Raw genomic sequence first — 19,493 nt, forward strand, 5'->3', positions numbered from 1 at the left:
ATGAACACTAGGTTATCTATATGATGTGAATCCATCATTTGAATAAAAAATATTAGTATAACTCGCTTTAGTTCATAATTAGGTACTATAAGTTGAATATGGTTCTAGTTGACCAAGTGAAACATAAGCTACACCTTGAAAGAAATAGCATTTGATAAGGATGGAATAATGCATGGCAAAAGAAAATGCTATAGCATATTCCTAATTTTATTCATAGTTATTAACTTTTGTTTAAAAAAAAATAATGGTTTATTGTATGATTTTTACTATAAAGGGTTTTACAAAAACCGCGACATCATAACGGGTAATTTTTTGAGAGGTATAGGATTTGATTTTCAAAACAACACAAAAAAATTTGAAAAAATTGATGGAATCTTCATTTGAATCGATTGAAAGATCAATATAATTTGATGTTTGAAGATGATTTCATGCAAATGTTGTCCGTGGCTCTGCTTCAGATGGCCCATGCGCAAGGTCCAATTTTGGCACTCTCTCTCTAACATATCGCTTCAATATTAGCTTCCAGAACGTCAGTCTCATGTAGACATGAGCATTAACATGACCCCACAGGTAAACTGTTCACCGAAGGCGGCTCTTAATTGGAACATTGTTTCGTGTGCCGTGTGGCATGTGGCACCGTCTTGTTGAAACCACGTGTCAGGCATGTCCAATTCTTCCATTTTGGGCAACAAAAAGTTGTCAATCATCTAGTCTTCACTCGAGATGCGGCAATTTTGCTTATTAATGTATCCAGTCAACCAGAAATGAGCTTCGTCGCTTAACACAATTTTTCGATAAAAATGCGGATCTTCCTCCAACTTTGCCAGCGCCCATTTAAATTTTAAACGTTGTGGGAGGTCGTGTGGCTTCAATTCTTGCACCAGCTGTATCTTATAAGGTTTTACACCCAAAATTTTCCACGTAGTGGAGTAACAGAGGCTCAATTGCTGCGAACTGCGGCGAATCGACATTTCACGGTCATCACGAACACTGTCAGCTACAGCCGCAATATTTTCTTCGGTCCTCACTCACTGCCCATAAATTGAAAGAAGTGCACGATGCATGTTCATTCATAAGTCCATTTATGGTTAAATTATACACCAAACTGAACAAGTTTGACAATGATACGATTCACGCGTGATCTGTCAAAAACAGTGTTGCCAAAAAGATACCAGCAAACAAATCACTCATTACAATAAACTGTATCAAGTTTCGATATGGATTTCCATCAAGTATCGGCCAGTTCTATTCAACCTTTGTTTTAATTCGAAAATTTTCTCCATGTTCCCAATTTATGTCTGTTTCAGATCATAAGGATTCGTAAACTTCAACAAGTGTTGGAAAAACCGAAATTCAAGACGACGGAATAGAAAAGGTCTGGGATTCACAGAATGAGATATGATGATTGCGAAATAAAGTATGTTGGTCAAATAAAGCGGGCTATAATATCTCGATTCAAAGAACATATTCAGTTCCATAGACCAAGAAGTCCAGTGTCCTTGAAGGCCGGCCAAAGGGTGAGTGAGGAATGCTTGAAATTGTCGACACCGGTATATGACAACAAGTTTGAAATGCTTTCGAATGTTCAGAAATATATGAACGGCGGAAAAGGTTGAATTCCCAACTACCCTTTGTTGATACTCCCACGTAATTACAGATAGAAAAAAGTTAAGTGACATAAGACTTTATCTTTAATGTTTTTTTTGTTGAAGAAACATATTGAGACTGAAATTACCTCTTGATTCGGATATTCTTCAGTGAAATTAATGTCATCCGTTACTCAGTTACTGTGTGTTGTTCCATTTGATTTTGCAATTGCTTCAATGAACAATAAAATCATCGTTATCAACATAGTTCAGTAAATAACAGCATTGAAAAAATATTTGAATTTGTTGTTTAATTTGTTTCGAAAAAATTACAGTGATCACGTTTGCCTCCATCGTCGTTACCTCATCTTCTGTACGAATGTATACACCCTGGATTACTGAGATAATAAGAGAAGATGAAATCAAAACATTACAAAAATATCAATTTTTCTTAATTTTTTCACTAGTTTTTCTTGGGCAGCACAGATTTTTCAGTAACAAATAAGAAGCTAGCATCAAACTGGCAACAACAGCTCCCACTAGAAGAACAATATCCACGAGGAAATATTGGTACCAAGTCAAATCAAGGGCAGCTACCCTTAAATGTGGTGCTCCTTTGTGTCGGACAACAAATTCGATCCAATATGTCGCAAGATCCATGGGCTTCACTTTTCGATCGTGCATGATCGCTGATCTTCTTTTAGCATTATCCCTATACCTGTGAAGAAATCATGATAATCAGTTATATAGTAGCTCAAATAAAGGTTTCAACAAGTGCACATTCAGTTTTCGAAAAGAGGTTTGACATAACGCAAAAATGATTACAAATCAGTTTCTTTGACTACATATCTCTTCAAAATATTCCAGAAAAAACTATGAACAAGACCACTTTCCTCTGTTGGAAAGTATAAGATTGTATCCACATTTAGTCACTGCAGTCACTAAAAGACATAGCTGAAGAAGATATTTGATTATGGAGCACTCCAGGGTACAGTGTTAGGTCCCATACTGTTCGGTGTACAATAATAATAATAACAAGTCTTCATCCATCATGATAACAAACAAACAATAAAAAGATATAATGAAACAAGGTATGATGAATGTACGAGAGTGTGAGGTATCAACACGAAATGAAAAAATAGTAAGTCCTACAATCGTGGTATGGAAAAACAAAAAATCTGGGAAATCGAAACCTTTATGATAATCTGAGGAAAGTACTGTTATGTTAAATTAATTCTTTGTTGAGGTTGGAGCTTTGAGTCTTTTTCAAAGTTTTCAAGACGTAACTTATGAGGTAACCGATGAGGTGTTAGACAATTTAGCTGCCATATATAAAAAACTACGTATATAAATAGCCGACCAACGATTCAATGAGAACAGGAGGTGTCGATCGCGACTAATTTTATTGACAGATACTGAAATGAGCCGATCACGCAAAAAAGGTGGAGTTCTGGTTGGTAAAATTTTATGAGTGAAGGTAAGAAGGTGCAGTTCTCTAAGAGCATTCAGTTTCAGCCAGAATTCTCAAATGATGAGCTTATGTGATCGTATTCACGGATTCCATATGGAAATCGAATACAACTATTTGTTTTTGAAGGTGGTTAACAATGTTTCGTGGTGAATTTCATCAGTTCGGTTTTCCATTGTCTAATTTAATATAAATTTATTTGAAATCCCTGAAATAATCTGTGAAAAAATGCCAATGGGATCGCCACTTTCACCGGTTATAGCCAATATATATATAGAGTGGTTTGAAACTCTGGCCATTGAGAAGAGGCCCACAAGAAGCCCCGAGTCTGGTTGAGATACATAGACGACACCTTCATAATATGGAATCATCCGAATGCAGAACTAGACACTTTCCTGAAGCACATCAACAACGTTAGTCCTTCCATCACTTTCACAATGGAGGAGGAAGTCCACAACGAATTGCCTTTCTTAGACATATTGGTGAAGAGGACCGACACTAAATGGGAAACATCTGTATATCGAAAACCCACTCACACAGGAAAGTATCTGAACCAGAAATCCAACCACCATCAATCGACTAAGGGAGGAATCAACAAGATTCTACTAGACCGTGCTTTCGGGCTCTGTAATAAAAAGGACGGTCTCGAAAAGGAACTAGGCATCATCAAAAATGACCTTCAACGAAATGGTTACTCCAGAGTGATGGTAGAACAGGCTTTAGTTAGAAGACAGCAAGAGCTCCACAAGGAAGAGAAGCTGCCAAAACCAGTACTTGTACTTCCTTGCAACAGAGGATTATCGAAAAAGATAAGAAGGATTGGGTCCAGGTAATACATCAGGACCTGTTTCGGATCTGGGAACACTATCCGTAGTAGCCTCACGAAAACCAGGCCACTAAACGCGGACTGCGATTCCAAGAATTGCATTTACCGGATACCCTGCGAGTGAAGAGAATCATAAATCGGTGAAACTAAGAGGCCTTTGAAATTTCGCATTGCTGAGCACAAGAAACACACACAGCGAGGAGAAACCAGCAAATCCGGAATAGAGGGAAGAGGAGATAGGTGAAAGCACTCGAATGACCTATAAATAGTCAGATCTCGAAGAAATAAGTCCAGTTATCACCCGAAGACGATTGTGGATACTAACAATCGAAAAGTCGTGACATAACTTGGTTTGGAATCTTTTAATTTTCATTTCTTGTTAATAATATTTTCAATTTTTTAATTTTCAGCTCGTATAATTATTTCAATTTTTTTTTTTGTTTGTTGCTTGTATGTTATTTCTTTGTAATTTCAGTTTTTTGTTCAATAAGATCGCTATTTTTCGGTTAATCTTTTTAATTTTTTACAGATTGATTTCAAATCAATTTATAATCAATTACACAATGGAAGTCCGATTTGATGAAATACAACTATTTGTATTTTCTGAAGATGCCGAGCGTCAAGTTTGTTGTGAAACTGATCCGTGATTGCAATCACAGTAAGCCAGTGTTTAGACCATAAGAGACTCGCATAGGCTGAGTTTGAAGTTTTTAGTCAATAAAAGTATGTTATAACTGCCTCAAAATATTGAAAGAAGTCTCACATACGTGATTGACTTGTTTCATGAAAATAAGTTCGGTGTCAAGCCACAAACCCAAATTTTTACTTGACTCTACAAAGGGAATTGGGTGATTATCGATGTGAATAGATAGAGATTCACGCAACGTACTCCTCCTATGTTTCTGCCTGAAAAGCATAATTTGCGATTAATTTGGATTGAGTTTCAAATTGTGTGCACAAGATATATCAAAATGTGATTGAAGATTTCTATCAATGAGTTTTTCGACCTCTTCAATTCCACGGGAATTGAAATAGGTATATAGTTGGGTATCATCAGCGTAGTGGTGAATGTTGGATGTCTGTTTTTATGAAAATCACTTATGTAGAGTGCAAAAAGAAGTGGTCCCAATACACAACTCTGTGGAACTTCAAATTTTCTGATCAGTTAAGTAGATTGTTCACCATCAGTATGACACTATGAGTTCGTTCTGATGAATAGTTGTCTAAAAGAGACACTGCGCTCCAAGAAAAACCAAAAACTGAAGTTTTCCACACAAGATAGACAAATCTACTGTGTCAAGCTGTAATCAAACAAATAACACAAGTGATTTTTTTTTACATCGCATGACTTGAAAGTATCACAAGTGATAAGGGTCTGCTATTGTTGTACTAAATTGTGGTAAATCCACTTGTACCAACCTTGCTCTTTACACAAACTACTCAACACTGAAAATGTTGAGAGGAGGCTACAGGTTGACTCTTTGATAAAGTCTTTGATAAAGTCAACCACGGCCTACTTATATCTAAAATTCAAACACTTGGTAGGGAATGTTTTGCAAGTAATCAGTAGCTTCTTAACTGGTAGAACTCTGTCTGTGAAATACGGAGATACAACATCTGGCCCATTCAGGTTCCATCAGGAGTACCGCAGGGATCCCATATGGGCCCACTGGTGTTCAACTTGTTTGTATCAGCCATAGAGTTTGTTTTCAAATATTCAGAATTTCTGTTTGATGATGATCTCAAACTTTATCGAGCAATTACTTGCCGGGAAGATGCTGAATTAGTTCAAAAAGATCCCGAAGCCTTTTCCATGTGGTGTAGAATCAATTTGTTAGAGGTAAACATTCTAAAGTATCAAATCATTACGTTCGCTAATATTAAAAGTCCAATATTCTTTAAATATACATTGAATAATATAGCTCTTAAAAGAGTAAACATTTACTCGCGATCTGGGAGTTAAATTTGAAAGCAAAATTAATCTTCAAGTATCAGAAATTGTGGCAAAAAGTCTCAAAATGCTAGGTTTTGTATTGAGAATTTCTACTTTCTCAATTAAAACAAAAAAGATTATATATTATGCTTTCTTAAGATCCATTCTTGAATATTGGTCGGTTATATGAGGCCCATATTACTATGTAAATATCGATTTGATTGAGAATGTTCAAAAGAAATTCTTAAAGAATTGTGCTTTCCACTTTGGTATTCAACGAAATGAGTATGAGTATAGGCGACTTTTAACCAAGTTGAATATAAAATCTTTGGAAGATAGGAGCATTTCTATAAACTTGAGTTTCCTCTTCAAATGAATAAATACTGAGATAAACTGCCCATAACAACTTCAAGTATAATTTTTCATATCAAAGAAAAAGATATGAGAAGTCCTGACATTTTTCATATTGATTTTTTCCATACAAATTCTGCTTTGAATAGTCTGATTCCTCGTATTCTGAAACTAAGATTTGTTTGATGTATTACTTCAGGTGTTTAAGAAAGCAATTGAAACGGCTATAGCGTTTTCGAAACTTTTCTTTACCTTGCCATATGTAAGTACCAGATTTGTTACATCTTGTTTCTTGTAAGTACCAGAATTGTTTCATCTTTCAATAATGTAGTCACTGGACATAAGGATTTATAAATATTGTTATTATTGTGTTATAAATAGTAATTTATTATGTAGACATCAGGCATGACCATTCGAAAATACTTTGTAGTTCCTCACACTTTGTTAAATATGTTTTTGTAAATTGGCTTTGCCGTTGAATAAATAAATAAATGAATGAATCCTGATTGCACATCAGAAATGAGCTGTTAATGGGCTGTTTACGTTAAATGCTGAAGAGATCAGTGTAATAATAGGATTTGCCAATGATACCGCAATATTTTACCAATCTGATAGCTGTGAAATACTGGGAATAGATGTTGAATCTGACTTTCGCTTATATTCATGAAGAAATCAATGCAGAAATGACCCACTATTCAAGATTAAATTACAATTCTGAATTAATAACATAAAATTGTTGAACAATAATCATCCTACAAAACAATAATCATCCTACAAAAAATGAATTTTTCAAAATGAAATTTCAAAATATTCATCTCTCCCAACTACCTACACCGTAGGTTCTGGTAAATGCATGTCGGAAAACAACTACTTTCCTGGGTAACACCACTTTGGATATTGAATTGCACAATAACTCACAGAGGTTAGTCTCGCAGATGTTTTTCGTTTATCCAGTAGCAGAACCATGCTGAAATTATTCAAGTAGATCACCTACAGACCGGTTTCAAGGTAATGTTCAAGTAATGTCAAGGTTTCAGTGCAGGAAAGATCCAACCCAAACAGGAAAGTGCCTGGGACTCGAATAATTTAAACACGACTCAACTGTATGTACGAAACCTTCATCTAAGAGGAATATTTTCAACTGGTAACAGCTCCATCTCGTAAAGAAAGCCCCAAGCGGGAAATAAACATCCAATGTACCAATAATGTAACAGAGAATGTATCTAAGAGAGATAGTTACGTACTAGAAAATATATATTTAGAAAGTACCTACAGTGTAGGTTCTGGTAAAAGCTTGCAGCAAAACAGCCACTTTCTTGGCTAATATCACGCTGGATATTGAATAATTACCCTACATCTACGGTGAAGGTAGTTTGGAGAAATACATTTATTTTCGAGTGGAAATTTATTCCAGCATTCAGCTTAGCATTAACTAGGTTTGTTGCAACTCATTATATTTTCGAATACTTTGTGAAAATTCACTATATGAAATGATATAAAAACCTGGACTTACTTTGAATTATGCAATAGTTCATTTAGGATATTAGATAATTTTTCCTCGTTTAACTCTTTTATTGATAAAGATAAACCATATCCCGCTGCAACAGCCTTTGCAGAATTCATCTTCTGATCTCCAAAAACAGGAATGGCGAGTATAGGTACACCATGATAGATTGTTTCTGTTTTACTCAGTAAACCGCCATGAGTGATGAACAACTTAACATTGGGATGAGCTGAGAAAAAAATCATTTCAATCAAATTTCAGACAACTCTTCAAATAGAATAAAGAATTTGCATTTAGTAGTCAACAAATAAATGGGAACCTCTAGCGCAAAGTGCATTGAATTATTTTTCCGCACACCAGAAAGAGAGCGCTTTCTCTAGGCGCACGTTTTGCTAACGAAATTAGTATAATCAGGAGATGACTCAAACTAACTCTTTAAAACAAAATTACAGTAATTTATATTAATCTGGACTATGGACTCATATTGTTATCCGTCAATAGCTTAGTTTCTCTTTGAATTAGTGTGTGGAACAGTAAACAAATGGAAATGGGTAATAACATAACTAGACTAGGCATTAAGGCTTCCAAAAGTCCGTTATCATACACCTTTCGCAACAATTGCAAATATTTCTATTCATTTTGTGAAGAGTTATCATAATTCGATTGATTAGATCACAGTACTTTTTTATGAACATACTCGTATTCGTCATATTCGTCATCAGGATCTTCAACTATAAATTTGTCAATTTCTTCCTTTGTAAATACTTTTGATTTCTTAGGTTTATAATTACTGTTTTTTTGTTTTAAAAATGCTACAAGCTTGAAAAACTTTGAAATGTCAATATTTTCTTTTATTGCAAGTGTCGATTTTAGCATGGAATAATTTGCCCACAATGTCGATACCTTTTTGCCTTCAGATTTCTCTTTGAAATACGCCAATGAAACATTTTCTGTTACCTTAGCAACTTTCCTTTCTTCACACCATGTTTTCAGTTGGTTATATGCATCATGTACAATCTCTTTGATTTTTCTGGCAATAAATCACTACTTGTACTAGCTGCCACCACTCTAACTTCAGGCGGAGTACTCATCATCTCTAAATCATCGTCATTTGAATTTTCACCCATTTTTCAATTAATTATATTGACGTTTCACTCATATAGATCTTTTAACTTCTTCAAAATGACATCTAAATTTGAATTAACACCGCATTTGGCGAACTGACAGCAATAATAATCCATTGTACAGTGTTTGGTTGTCATGGAAACGCCGACAAACGTTTTCATGGCCTGAGTAGATGTTGCGTGAGGGAGCCTTTTTTTAGAAAATTTCCTTCACTTTAAAATTTTTTTTCAAAGTTCGTAAATCTTCAATATTTTCCGAGATATTTGCAAAAAACCAAACCCCCTTTTTTACTGAAATGTTTATATCTTTTGCAATTTTTTCGAGCCCCTCTTGAGATTTTTCAAAGAGTTGCTAGAAGTCATTCCGAATCTAATGAGCCCAGGATCATAATTTCCGGTGCCCTTGCACAGAAGTTCCAAAAAAATATCTCGTGACCCAGACTTTATCGAAAAGATTCAATTACATATCTGATTGGATAAGTTTGTTCCTAGAATACAAAGTTAGTAGTCATCAAGTAGATAGTATCAGTCAATATGATTCAAATTGTCGATAGATATAAAGCGCACTAAGTAGGTACAATTTAATTGGTATTTAACATGTCAAAATGAGTCATTTCATAGTAAAACACGTGTTAGGTTTCTGTGAACCGTTTAGTGAAAATCCCTCAATAAATTTTTGCTTGAATACAAAAAAAATTTATAATTTCCCCTGATTTTTCGAGCAAACAATCATTACTCATGTAATATTATACTCGAACTCAATACATATTTTTTAATAAAATTTCGTACGTTTCATCACATGAAAATTGCCTTCAATTTTGAAACTTCAATTTTCCTCGTGTCATTGATGACAAGATACATGTAATTCATGTAAATCTACTTTTCCATCCACTAACGTGTTAACTCTTCAACTCTACCTCTTTTTCAGTCTTTCATTCATTATTCTATCAATTTCAGTTACTTGAAGGTTACATAGACTTTTATATCTGAGCATATAGGCTTTCATGATGTAATTCTATCTCTATTCTAAAAACTCACCTAGGATATCTTGCTGTGGGAACCATTTTCCAATCTTAACATTCTCAGGTTTACCTGGAAGATGATCTTCATCCCATTTCCACAATACCTTTTGTTTCAGTTTTCCTAAGGCAGACAATATAGCTTGTTTACTGTCCTGACTCATGTCCGAGGGTTTCAAATTGGAGCCCATGCTGAAGTATATCACTCCATCTTTCGCATTGTCACAGAACTCTTGGAGGTCCTTAGGTAAACTTTTCGGTGGGTTCACGTGATATCCACCAATATTCACCATATTGGGTACGTATGGCACCGGATCATCGACACTCTCATGCGAGTTCAAAAGCAGAAGAGATACATCTGTAATAGGGCCATTCTCATCAACACACTTGGGAAAATGTTTCCTTGCTAGTTCGTTTTGAGCCGGTGTGAAAAAAAATCTATGACTGAGCTCTTTCGAAAGATACATCAATACGTTCACTGAGCGTTGCCATATATTCATATTTCTGGTGTAACTCAGAAACATATCTGGTATATATGATGGAGGTGATGGATTTCCAACCAACGAATTCACCCATGAGCTGGCTCCAACACTACTGAACATCACTAAGGGCGCTTGATAGTGGCAAGCTAGCACTCTTAGCGCATCGTTATTGAATTGTTCAATTACAACCACATCAAATTTCTGATCGGAATTGACCAGTTTTTTGAAGTTTGCATTGGTGAGAGTGGCGTTTGTGATCACGTTGCCCATAAAATTCATGAAAGGTATGAAAATGAATGGATTCATGTCGAAAAGGTCGAACATATTCACGTTCTGATCGATACCTGAAAAAAAATTAAGTGTGATGACTGAAAAGTAAGTTTATACTCAACAGGAAAGTCAATATACTAATTTGAAGTTTACTCTAAATAATAAAAGTGAACCTGTACGTGCTAATATCTAAAACAGCATAAGCAATTCTGTACCCTGCAGGTAAAGGACATCTGTCGATTTCAAATCAAAATGGAAATTAATATCACTAAAGTTTTCTCCCAACATCAATCCGTTATTTTAACACCTCGACATGTGTTTCGATCACCAAGTGATCATCTTCAAGAGGAAAATTAAACTAATCATGCTTACAAAGTTATCCTTATTTATACCATAGATACCTGTTCACTGTAATATTCATTACTATTCCAAAGGTTCCACACAGTGCATCATAAATGTAAAAAGGAAATACTGAATCAACCATACAAAAACTTTTGTTTCAAAGTGGTTGACAATGTTTCGTGGTGAATTTAACTAGTTTGGACTTCCATTGTCTATGATTTGAAATCTCTGAGAGAACAACTAAAATGTAAATGAATTGCCGAAAATACCAATTATATCAAGCAGTAAATCGTGAAATGAAATCACAATAGAATAAAAATAAGCAGAAAATTAAAAATTGAACAATCAAAAATGAATTAAAAAAAATCAAATAGATTTCAAACCAAGGTACTTCACGACGTTTCGATTGTTAGTATCCACAATCATTTCCAGCTGATGATTGTCCAGTTTCTTTATTTTTTGCCTATTTTCAATTCATTGTGATTTTATTTCACACTTTATTGCTTGCTACGAAATGATTATTATTTTCAGCTATTCATTTCAATTGTATTTGTTCTTTCGGTAGCCGGTCGCTTCGACCGCCGTGTTAGTCGGTGGTTCAAGCCGCAGGCTGAACAATCGATTTGCACTTGCTAGGAATGACACGTTGAAAGGTAAGACCTCATTAGTCTTTAGCTTGCACAAGTTTCGACTTCTGAGGGTTGTCGTTCGTTAGGGTGAGACAGCTGGTTGACGGGAACACATATTTGAAACATTTTTTCTTCAAAACATATTTTCAGAGATTTCAAATCATAATAGAATCATATTAGACAATGGAAATCCGAACTAGTGGAAATATATAAATGTTGTTCTCCATCCAGTGGTACATATAAAATAAGATTTGGCAGAATCAATGATTTGCAAGGCACATCAAGTACCAATGCTCCTCATAAAGTAAACGATCTCATAATTACGGGTGTGAAGTTATCCATATCTACAAAGTAAACTGAGAAAAAAATATCGTTTTTTTTTTATTTACCGACTCTGCTAATCTACCATTTTCCAATATGATACATAGGGTCGAAATATTTGAAAAAATCGTAACATGCAAAGACGACCTTGTACACCTACAAAATTGAGATATGTTATTCCTGATGATCTATTGGATAGAAAAAACTTCACGTCATAGTTTTCCAGGCCGTCTGAGGGGGTGAAAATGAGATGGAATTTTGAAAAAATCATATATTCAAAAATTAGTTTGTACACGTACAAGATTGAGGTATGTTATTCCTAACAGCCTATTTGAAGAGAAAAACTTCACGTTATAGTTTTCCAGGTTGTCTGAGGGGGTGAAAATGGGGTGGAAACTTGAAGAAATCATATATTCTGACGGATTATATTCAGTATCGAAAATTAAATGAATGTACCATATTTCACAAAATCGACCTTTCCGAAACAAAATTATTATAATCATTAAATAGTGTAATTTTCAAAAACATGCTTTTACTAACGCTAATGTTCTCCTTTGCTTTGGTTCTATGTGTTATGAAAATCAAGAGGCTGATATGTTTCTTTGAGGCTATTTATTACTATAGTTCAATCAGATATGTATTCATATAGAGCATCTGAAAAATACTGACTTTGCAGCGAAGTATCTAGTCCTACATACAATACACTAACATTTATCAATTCACTCCATTAAACAACTAATATGGTATAAAAGTTTCCAGTCACTTCGTTTCCACTCCATTTCCGCCTTCTCAGAACTGAAAAACTCTGACTCGGTGTTTTTCATTGTTAAATCAATCAGGAGTATCTCAAGCTTTTAGGTGCGTTCAAATTCAATTTTCAAAGACTTTTTTTTTTAATTTCCACCCTCTCAGCCTAAAAAACTATAAAGTGAAGTTTTTTTGTCGGATACATCATCAGAAATAACATATCTCAATTTTGTTGGTGTACAAAGTCTATTTTTCATGTTAGTAAATTTTTTGATATTTTCACCCCATGTTCATCCCCTCAGACGGCCTGGAAACTATAACGTGAATTTTTTTTCTGTCGAATAGATCATCATGAATAACATACCTCAATCTTGTAGGTGTACACATTCAATTTTCGAAGATACGATTTTTTAAACTTTTCACCCCATTTTCACCCCCTCAGACGGCAGACGGCCTGAGAAACTATAACGTGAAATTTTTTTTGTCGGATACATCATCAGGAATAACATATCTCAATTTTGTTGGTGTACAAAGTCGATTTTTCATGTTAGGAAATTTTTTGATATTTTCACCCCATGTTCATCCCCTCAGACGGCCTGGAAAACTATAACGTGAAGTTTTTTCTGTCGAATAGATCATCATGAATAATATATTATCTCGACTTTGTAGGTGTACAAAGTCGATTTTTCATGTTACGATTTTTTTTAATATTTCCATCCTATTTTCACCCCTTCAGACAGTTTAATAAACTAGGACGGTTCTTTTCTTCACTAAATCAGTCAATAAGCGTATAATATTGAAAAATGGTAGATGTGCAGAGTCGGTGAATGAAAAAATAATAAATCGATATTTTTTTCTCAGTGTACTTTGTGAATGTGGATAACTTCACACCCGTCTCATAATTACCTCTCCTGTGAAATATAGTTAAGTGTTACATATCATCCTTGAAGTGCAGAATTATGGAGCGATTTTCAATAATGTATTGTTGTCTGGTTCACAAGATCCTTTTTTGGGAACTTCTGTTCAAGGGCACCGAAAATTATCATCCAGGACTTTTTGAAAAATTTTCAGAGGATCTCAAAAAAATTGCAAAAGTTATAAACAATTTTGTAAAAAAAGGGGGTTTGTGTTCTGCAAAACTTTTTTTTTTGAATGATGCAACTAATTTTCTTTTATTTTCAGTATTTTAATATTGAATTTTACAAAAAGGATTTGAAGCTTTATATCTTTTATTAATTATCTGCGAGCGCTTTCGACAGTTGGTAGTACTGTTGCCGGTACGGAGCTTTGAACAATAAAAATTATTTCAACTTAATTAGTTTAACATACCTTCTAGACACTTGAATAAACGAAAATCCATGGAAATTTTTTTTCCGTGATTGTTATATTAGATATACTTCAATTAATCAACTCATTTTTACATATTATTATTTTAAATTTACATAAAAACCCTGATAATTTTCAAGCTAAAATTCTCAAATGTTGTTCACTTTTTAGAGCTTTTTTGAAAGCCTTCAAAAAATATTCCTGTTGGAAAAATTAGAAAATTTTGATTTTTCACTTTGTTATTAATGAAATCAAAGACGTTAAAAAGTGAAAAATTCAACTGGAGCAATGAAAAAAATGTGTTTTTCCATCATTCAAATTCATTCGTATTCTCAATATTTTAGGTTACATAAAAATTATTTTCCATAATTTTTAGCTCAATTTGTTTAAAAAATTGTTTTAAACGAATATATCGTTTATGAGATATTTGGAATTTTTTGAGGGGATTTTTATCAGTGACGGATATTATGATTTCAACAAAATCGTTCCATAAAAAAATATATTGCCTAAACACGCATTTGTTGATTAACAATTTTTTTTGCTACCAATTATGAATATTTAAAAACGATTTTTTCTTAAATCATAACTTATATTTCTCTTTGACATTCTGTGATTTTTTTAAAATTTTTAAATTCATATTTTCCTCATTCATCCAATAAACAATTTGTTTTAAACATATTGATTTTTATGATATATTTTTTCAAATACTATCAAAAATTTTTTTTCTCTATTTTTCACAATTTTTTGAATATTTTTCTTTCTTTACGCAAAAAGTGACACATGACTGTTATGGTTTTTTTTGTAGTATTTAAAAAAGACATATCGTAAATGTTATTTGTTGAAAACTAATTGTTCATTAAATAAATAAAGGAAGTATAAATTATAAAAACTTTTATTTCAGAATATCGAAGAGAAATAGAAATTATGATTTGTTCCTAAATATTCATATTTAGTAGCAAAAAAATTCAAAACTTGTAAAAACTAGTTAATTAACTAAAGTATATCTACTGAAACAATCAGGGGAAAAAATGTTTCCCATAGAATTTCGTTTATTCAAGTGTCTAGAAGGTACATGTATTTTTTTCTTAATAATGATGTTTAATGGATTTAAGGATCTTCTTTCAAATTTCGGATATCTTCAATACTTTCCGAGATATTTGCAAAAAACAACCCCTCCCCAATTTTTTCGAGCGAACACGTCTTGAAATTTCTAAAAAATTAGCTAGAGGTCATTCCGAATGAAAGAACTGTCGACTTTCTGGAAATGAAAAAGATTCTCTCATTTCGACAACATGGATTGTCAACAATTGAATTCATAGAATGTGTCTATTATAATATTGATGCAGGCAATTTCGTTGCTGGCATTTTCTTTGATCTCTCGTATGCATTTGACATTCTAAAATTAAATTTTATTCTAAATAAACTAGAAAGAAATGAAATAAGAAAAAAAATTCTCGAAGTAATGAAGTCATACCTCAATGAAAGAAAGGCCTATATACAAATAAAAAATTAATGTTCTGAAACCTACTTCGTGGATATCGGGGTTCTGCAGGGGTCAGTGTTGGGACCACTACTCTTCCCAATATTCATCAATGATATGCCCGACCATATCACGAATGGACAAGTCATAATGTTTGCAGACAATTCTTCGGTGGTGGCCTCTGCACAGACCCTGAAGGAACCGGAAAATACTGTAAATGAATTCATAAACTCTTTGAGAAATTGGTGCAATGCTAATAATTTCATAGTGAACATTGAAAAAACTGTATATATCTAACGTAAGTGCAGAAGAAACAGTCACAGTTCTTCTCTTGCCGTAATTCAGAACTCAGAATCGACCAAATTCTTATGGCTTCACCTATATATATATATATATATATATATATATATATATATATATATATATATATATATATATACACTTACACCTCTCGAAGCGAAGCAGTAACTCGTCTTGATAATGCCATCTGAGATGATGGCGAAACGTCGACTATCGAATAGTACACAACGGATGAACACCCGGAAAAACAACACATCATCAATTTGAGAAAAGTTAAGGATATGTCGGAGCTAAGTTTTTTAACAAACTACCGAGCAGCATAGAGAACATGAGTTTCAGAAAGTACATACAAACAATTTAAAAAATGATGTTGGCAAAAGCATATTATTCGGTTAGAGAATTCCTCAATGACTCAGAGTGAATTAGTCACAACGATCATTTACATTTACTATTATATATTATATCTTTTATTTTCAACTACCTGTTTCTGAGTGTATTATCAATTTGTGTATGAGTGTAAAACATGACGTGTATATCCATCTTGTAGATGGCTGCTGTTGCAATTACGAATAAATGAATTTGAATTTGAATGAGCCCTGGATCATAATTTTCGGTGCCCTTGGACAGAAGTTCCAAAAAAAGGATTTCGTGACCCAGACTATTGCACCAAAAAAATATATAAGACTCTCAAACGCTATATTATCACAGTAACCTCGATTCTCTTATCAAATTTTTGAAGAATAAATTTCCTCCAAAGGGGCTAAAGCGAGAATAGGTGTATTTTAATAAAACCACATATTCAATAATTTTCAAAGTTTACTCACTTTCCATAGTTTCCTTCATCCCTTCCAGTTTGACACTAGTGTATTTACCATCTTTTGGTGGATTTTTGTCCTCGAAAGGACTCACTATCGTAACATCATGTCCTGCTTCAACTAATCCGCGAGCCAATGAATTCCCAAGTATAAAATGACTCCGCGCTGGCATAGAAAACACGACCAAAATGTTTAAGCTATTTCCAAGATACACTGCTTCAAGTAAAATAATGATGATATATAAGATCTTCATCTTTCATCGGCACGTGTCACAGCAGAAATGTGCCAAGGTAAGGAACTTTTGAACCGTAGTGAGTCTACCGAACGTAATATTCAGACTGGTGTCACGGTGAACAATTATGCCAGTGTTTCAGTGATTAGACTTCTGAAATTTATCGCGCAGAGTATGAATGACTCTTGTAGAACGATTCGAATAAAGTTGTTCCTAACTTGATTTTATCGATACCTTTATACAGAGTGTATCAATTACACGTAGCTGTCTCGATTGGAAGCTTTGTTTGTCTGATTCATATGGATCACATTATAAGATGTCCAAACAGGATGGCGTCAAGTGACAACGAAAGTATAAAAGATCTTGAAAGTAATGATATGGAACTGAATTTAAAGATGTTCAAGTGCTGTCAAATCAAGCAGAATAATTCAACAGTTTGTGTAAAATGTGGAAATGTATTTTATCAGTTATGTTCAGTTAGAAGCAAACTGAGGCTTGTAAAAATACTAGTTGTTGCTCGCGGCTTTGGCCGCGTAGAATTTGGTTCGTCACATTGAGTTTCGTGACATACCATTTCAAATAAATAGTAAAAATATTTTTTATTACCACAAAACTTCAGATTCCCAACTTCAAAACTGACGAAATCCAGTAGAATCTTAAAATAATAATAATAATAAATATCCTTTATTGTCCAAAGAAAAACTCTTATTGACAAAGCTTTTGTGAACATTTTGAGAAAGAAAAAACATAGTCAAGTGCATAAAATCATAATATAAGCTAGTAGATTGATAAAAAATATCAAGAGTCCTACCATAAAAATAAAAATAAAAATTTTGATTGTCACATTTTCTGAAAAACACTGGTAATATACAATATAAATGCAATATAAAAAAAATAACATATCTAAACGAATATATAATAAATATAGAATATATACATATATATACATACATATATATATATATATATATATATATATATATATATATATATATATATATATATATATATATATAAGTATATATATAAAGTTATATATAAATATATATATAAGTTACAAAAAGGATTTGAACTTCTATTTAATTATCTGCGAGCGCTTTCGACAGCTGGTCGTACTGTCATCATCTGGATCAAACTCAGTTTGAGTAGAGAGATTGAATCACTTTTTTTCTTAGTTTGTATATCGTCGTTGTTTGAATATTTTAAATAAAAAATAATATTCAAAATCTTCAATTAGAGAGTGCAGAAGTTTATGAAAATCATTGGGGGCTTATAATTAAAGATCATCCCTTGAATGATTACAAAATTTTTCTCCTGCCGAACATCATTACTCAGAACTATTTTATCTAAATTCTCTATTCTAATATGGCAGATTAGTGCACTGGATTCAAACCCCATTTATAAAGTTGTAACTTTTTTCAGAAAAGATGACTTGAAAAATTATAATACTGCAAGATAGAGCTTCCCCCTTGATAGAACAATTAACCTATTTTCATGATCATACATAAATAAATTTAATTATTTCTTATAATTATATAATTATCAGCGGAAAGTTAGCCTTTTTAAAATTGTATGCATCTTGGAAACATGATGCAAATTTATTCTTCGAGTTCGCTTTGAAGTTCAGGTCGCATGTTATTTCCAAAGCAGGATGATGACCGCCCTCTTTTACTAATTGATCTAGGGATTTTCAACGAGACAGAAGTGATTGCAGAACACCAGGTCTTAAACGAAACTTTTTTTCATTCACTTTCAAAAACGGTGATAATTTTAGGTTATATGCTCATTGTCAACATATACGTCAATCGCACACTGAATACTGAGTCATGTGAAGCGAGGGAAGAGAAAGTTTGTCCAAAATATAACCAGCAGCGCTGTGTGTTAGAGTGAGGAGGAAGGGAGGCCAGACATACTGGCGCTGGTATGCGTTACGTTACCAAACGGTTTACCCTCCCATAAGAAGTTGAAATGCCAGGGATATAAGTGGGCGTACTTCTAGCACATTTTTCAGTAAAAAAATCGATTTCTCTATCATATCTACGTAAATAAGCTAGCCTTGTTACTAGTCGCTGTGAGCAACCGTTTTCTAAATATTTGGACTTGAAAACTTCAAGTCGATTATTTGATAATCGATGCATGTTGAAGTTATTACGAATATTTTGCATTTTTCACAAGAATGCTTTGGAAATAAATTTGACGTTTGTGAGTAGTTTTGGTAATTACATATTTTGTGACAGTTAGACGTTTTGTTGAAGTTTCCGTAAGTAGAAGTAGAAAACACTTATTTTGAAAAAATGGATTATTTAAACAATAATGCTCATTTAGCCGATATGCATTTCGTTTATGGCCTTGCGGATGGCAATGCGCGCGAAGCAAGACGTATTTACCAGGAGCGATTTCCTAATCGAGTACTGCCTTCAGCTCCAACTTTTGCTAGTCTCCACCGTCGTTTGGCAGAAACAGGTAGCTTTAAGAGGGCAGCTGATAATATTGGAAGACCACGAGCAGTCCGAACCCCAGAATTGGAAGGAGCTGTTTTGAACGCTCTCGAGGAGAATCCAGAAACAAGCACAAGAGTAGTTGCTGAAGCTGTCAATTCTACTCAGTCCACAGTTTGGAGAATTATCCACGATCCACAGTTTTATCCATACCATATTCAAAGGGTACAAGCTCTTTTGCCACGAGACTTTTCCCAACGCATTACTATGTGTCAATGGTTTTTGAGAAAATTGGCTGGA

At 33.6% G+C, this 19,493-nt stretch overlaps 1 protein-coding gene and 1 long non-coding RNA gene across 2 annotated transcripts in view; one reads left to right on the forward strand and one right to left on the reverse strand.

Annotated features, from left to right (window-relative positions):
* Positions 1 to 1,235: 1,235 nt before the first annotated feature.
* Positions 1,236 to 19,493, forward strand: part of LOC141487255 (uncharacterized) — a 55,421-nt gene continuing 37,163 nt past the window's right edge. The window contains exon 1 of the long non-coding RNA XR_012468291.1: positions 1,236 to 1,517. This is a non-coding gene — a long non-coding RNA (uncharacterized lncRNA). The remainder of the gene's footprint in view (positions 1,518 to 19,493) is intronic.
* On the reverse strand, positions 1,872 to 16,902 carry LOC111502591 (UDP-glycosyltransferase UGT5). The gene is made up of 4 exons (XM_023156704.2): positions 16,533 to 16,902; positions 9,831 to 10,637; positions 7,678 to 7,897; positions 1,872 to 2,304 (listed from the first exon to the last, which is right to left on the reverse strand). Exons 1-4 carry the CDS (start codon positions 16,774 to 16,776, stop codon positions 2,028 to 2,030), a joined length of 1,548 nt encoding a protein of 515 aa, XP_023012472.2. The 5' UTR covers positions 16,777 to 16,902; the 3' UTR covers positions 1,872 to 2,027.

The sequence above is a fragment of the Leptinotarsa decemlineata genome, unplaced genomic scaffold (assembly GCF_025532065.1).
Source record: "Leptinotarsa decemlineata unplaced genomic scaffold, Ldec_3_MD MMD2_tig00078422_RagTag_RagTag, whole genome shotgun sequence".
Classification (NCBI taxonomy): Eukaryota; Metazoa; Arthropoda; class Insecta; order Coleoptera; family Chrysomelidae; genus Leptinotarsa; species Leptinotarsa decemlineata.